Consider the following 2,796-nt stretch of genomic DNA (forward strand, 5'->3'; position numbering starts at 1 on the left):
CAAACAAATAAATAAATAAATAAATAAATAAATAAATAAATAAATAAATATTAATTTATTTATTTATTTATTTAAATAAAATTCGAAATAATGCAAAAAATTGGACTCAAAGAACAAACACGCAGCAGCAGCAGCAGCAGCAGCAGCAGCAGCAGCAGAAGAGGCCGCAAAAGCAGTACGAGAGGCAGCCGAAGCAGCAACAAAAACAGCAGCAGCTGCCAGAGCAGCAGCAGCAAAAAAGGCAGCAGCAGCAGCAGCAGCAAAAGCAGCAGTAGCACCAGCAGCAAAGGCATCAGTAGCAGCAGCAGCATAAGCAGCAGCAGCATAAGCAGCAGCAGCAGCAGCAGCATAAGCAGCAGCAGCAGCAGCAGCAGAAGCAGCAGCAGCAGCAGCAGCAGCAGCAGCAGCAGCAGCAGCAAACCTGGATGGCCAGGAGTTCCAAAGCCCCAAGGGCTTCTGCATGCGCCACAGCAGCAAAAACGTCAGTCTCTTTTGCTGCTGCGAAAAAGCCCCCCGAGTAAGCTAGCCAGCCGCGCTGCTGCTCCCAGCTTGCTGCTGCTGCTGCTGCTGTTGCTGCTGCTGCTGCTGCTGCTGCTGCTGCTTCAGACAGACACAAGCAGCACAAACCCGCCTCCTCCGCTGCAGCCACCCGCTCGTAGTACTGCTCCAGCTGCACAGCGCAAACCCCAAACCCTAAACCCTAAACCCTAAACCCTAAACCCTAAACCCTAAGTTGCGGCGAGCGCAACTCAGACCTCATTCAGGGCAGTCTAAACAGCAGCAGCAGAAGCAAAAGCAGCAGCAGCAACAGCAGCAGCAGCAGCAGCAGGAGCAGCATGACCAGCAGCAGCACCAGCAGCAGCAGCGTCTCCAGCAGCAGCACCAGGAACTTCTCCAGCAGCAGCAGCAGCAGCAGCGTCTCCAGCAGCAGCAGCAGCAGCGTCTCCAGCAGCAGCAGCAGCAGCAGCAGCAGCAGCAGCAACTGACTAGCTGCAGCTGCCCCGTTTGTTTGCAGTAAATCTCAAAAGCACTTTGTGCTGCGGGTTTATCCTTAAGAGCTTCCACCAACTGACTCATGTCCACCCTGAGCCCCAAACCCTAAACCCTAAACCCTAAACCCTAAACCCTAAACCCTTAACTCTTAACCCTAAGCCCTTATCTCTGGCTGCTGCAGTTTAAGCGTCAAACTCGTTGTACCAAAATAGAGCTTCGCAGCATCAGCAGCAGCAGCAGCAGCAGCAGCAGCAGCAGCAGCAGCAGCAGCATACCGCCCATCTACGGTGTCTGCATCTGCAGCAAGAGCAGCAGCAATGCACAGCAGCAGCAAATCCGAGTCTGCTGTTTCTGCTGCTTTCTTTGTAGCCAAAGGGACCTTAGCCAGCTTCAGCAGCAAAGTCACTTGCGCCTGCAGCAGCAGCAGCAGCAGCAGCAGCAGCAACAGCAGCAGCAGCAGCAGCAGCAGCAGCACGTGTGTTTCTACAAGTAAAAATGTGCGGTTTTTCCTGCGCTTGCAACCAAACCGCCGCTAGGGTTTGGAGCCGCGCGCCTGTCCAGAACTAGGGTTTAGGGTTTAGGGTTTAGGGTTTAGGGTTTAGGGTTTACTTTGGGTTCTTCCTCGAAGGCAGCAAGACGAGTGGCCAGCACAGGCCGCCCCGCCTGAGCAGCACAAAGGGCCAGCTGGGCGAAGGGCAGCGGCTGCTGCAGCAGCTGCTGCTGCAGCAGCAGCAGCTGCTGCTGCTGCTGCTGCTGCTGCTGCGTGTGGGGCCCCGCAGCTGTGTCTGCGCCCTTTGCGCCCGCCGCCGCCGCCGCCGCCGCCGCTGCTGCTGCTGCTGCTGCTGCTGCTGCTGCTGCGGGCGTTGCTGCTGCTGCTGCATGCATTCTGCTGCAGACTGCAGCAGCTAAAGCCTCATCTGTCAAAGAAGAGTTCAAAAGGATCTTTTGAAGAGCCCAAGAAACAAAAACAGATCGAGAAGAAAGTCCCGAGTAGTCGCAGATGCGGTACGCCAGCAGGTGCTGCTGCCGGCTGCGCAAACCCTAAACCCTAAACCCTAAACCCTAAACCCTCATTTCTCAGCCCCCAGCAGGCGCACGAAACAGCTGCAGCAGCAGCAGCAGCAGCAGCCATGGCAGTGCACAAATGCAGCAGCAACAAAAGAAGTTGCAGCAGCGAAACTGCCGGCGAAGCAGCAAAAGTACCAATAGCAGCAGCAGCAGCAGCAGCAGCAGCAGCAGCAGCAGCAGCAGCAGCAGCAGCTGACTTGGATATTCTTTGCACAAGTTTCGAAAGAGTTAAATTCCGCAGCTGCGCAACTGTGAGGGGCATGTCCAGCGGGGCCTCGCGGACGCAGTTGCAGATCCTGAGCCGCAAACCCTAAACCCTAAACCCTAAACCCTAAACCCTAAACCCTAAACCCTAAAGCTTTAGCCCTAAATATAATTCCTAGGTCTAATTCAGTAGAGCATCTAAACGTGGAAGGCCCGCTTTGTGCTGCCGCTGCCAGGCGGGTGCTGAGTCGCAGCTGCTGCTGTTGCTGCTGTTGCTGCTGCTGCTGTTGCTGCTGTTGCTGCTGCTGCTGTTGCTGCTGCTGCTGGGGTGGCGCCAAAAGCATAAAAGCAGCAGCGTAGCAACAGCAGCAGCGTAGCAACAGCAGCAGCGGCACAGCAGCAACTGCAGCGTCGCAGAAGCAGGACCACAACAACAACAGCAGCCTAGCAGCAGCAGCAGCAGCAGCAGCAGCAGCAGCAGCAGCAGCAGCAGCAGCAGCAGCAGCAGCAGCAGCAGCAGCAGCAGCAGCA

General features: G+C 55.7%; 1 protein-coding gene across 1 annotated transcript in view; it reads right to left on the reverse strand.

The window, feature by feature from the left end:
• The window catches only part of ENH_00001540 (hypothetical protein, conserved), a gene marked incomplete at both ends in the record, with an annotated part of 3,372 nt that extends 763 nt beyond the window's left edge, over positions 1-2,609 (reverse strand). Inside the window, 6 exons of the mRNA XM_013578193.1 lie at positions 422-670; positions 988-1,084; positions 1,269-1,405; positions 1,603-2,023; positions 2,259-2,357; positions 2,470-2,609. Of these exons, the coding sequence (XP_013433647.1) occupies positions 422-670; positions 988-1,084; positions 1,269-1,405; positions 1,603-2,023; positions 2,259-2,357; positions 2,470-2,609 (1,143 nt within the window). The remainder of the gene's footprint in view (positions 1-421; positions 671-987; positions 1,085-1,268; positions 1,406-1,602; positions 2,024-2,258; positions 2,358-2,469) is intronic.
• Between the last annotated feature and the right edge of the window lie 187 nt (positions 2,610-2,796).

The sequence above is a fragment of the Eimeria necatrix genome, genomic scaffold (assembly GCF_000499385.1).
Source record: "Eimeria necatrix Houghton genomic scaffold, Enh_scaff1043, whole genome shotgun sequence".
Taxonomy (NCBI): domain Eukaryota; phylum Apicomplexa; class Conoidasida; order Eucoccidiorida; family Eimeriidae; genus Eimeria; species Eimeria necatrix.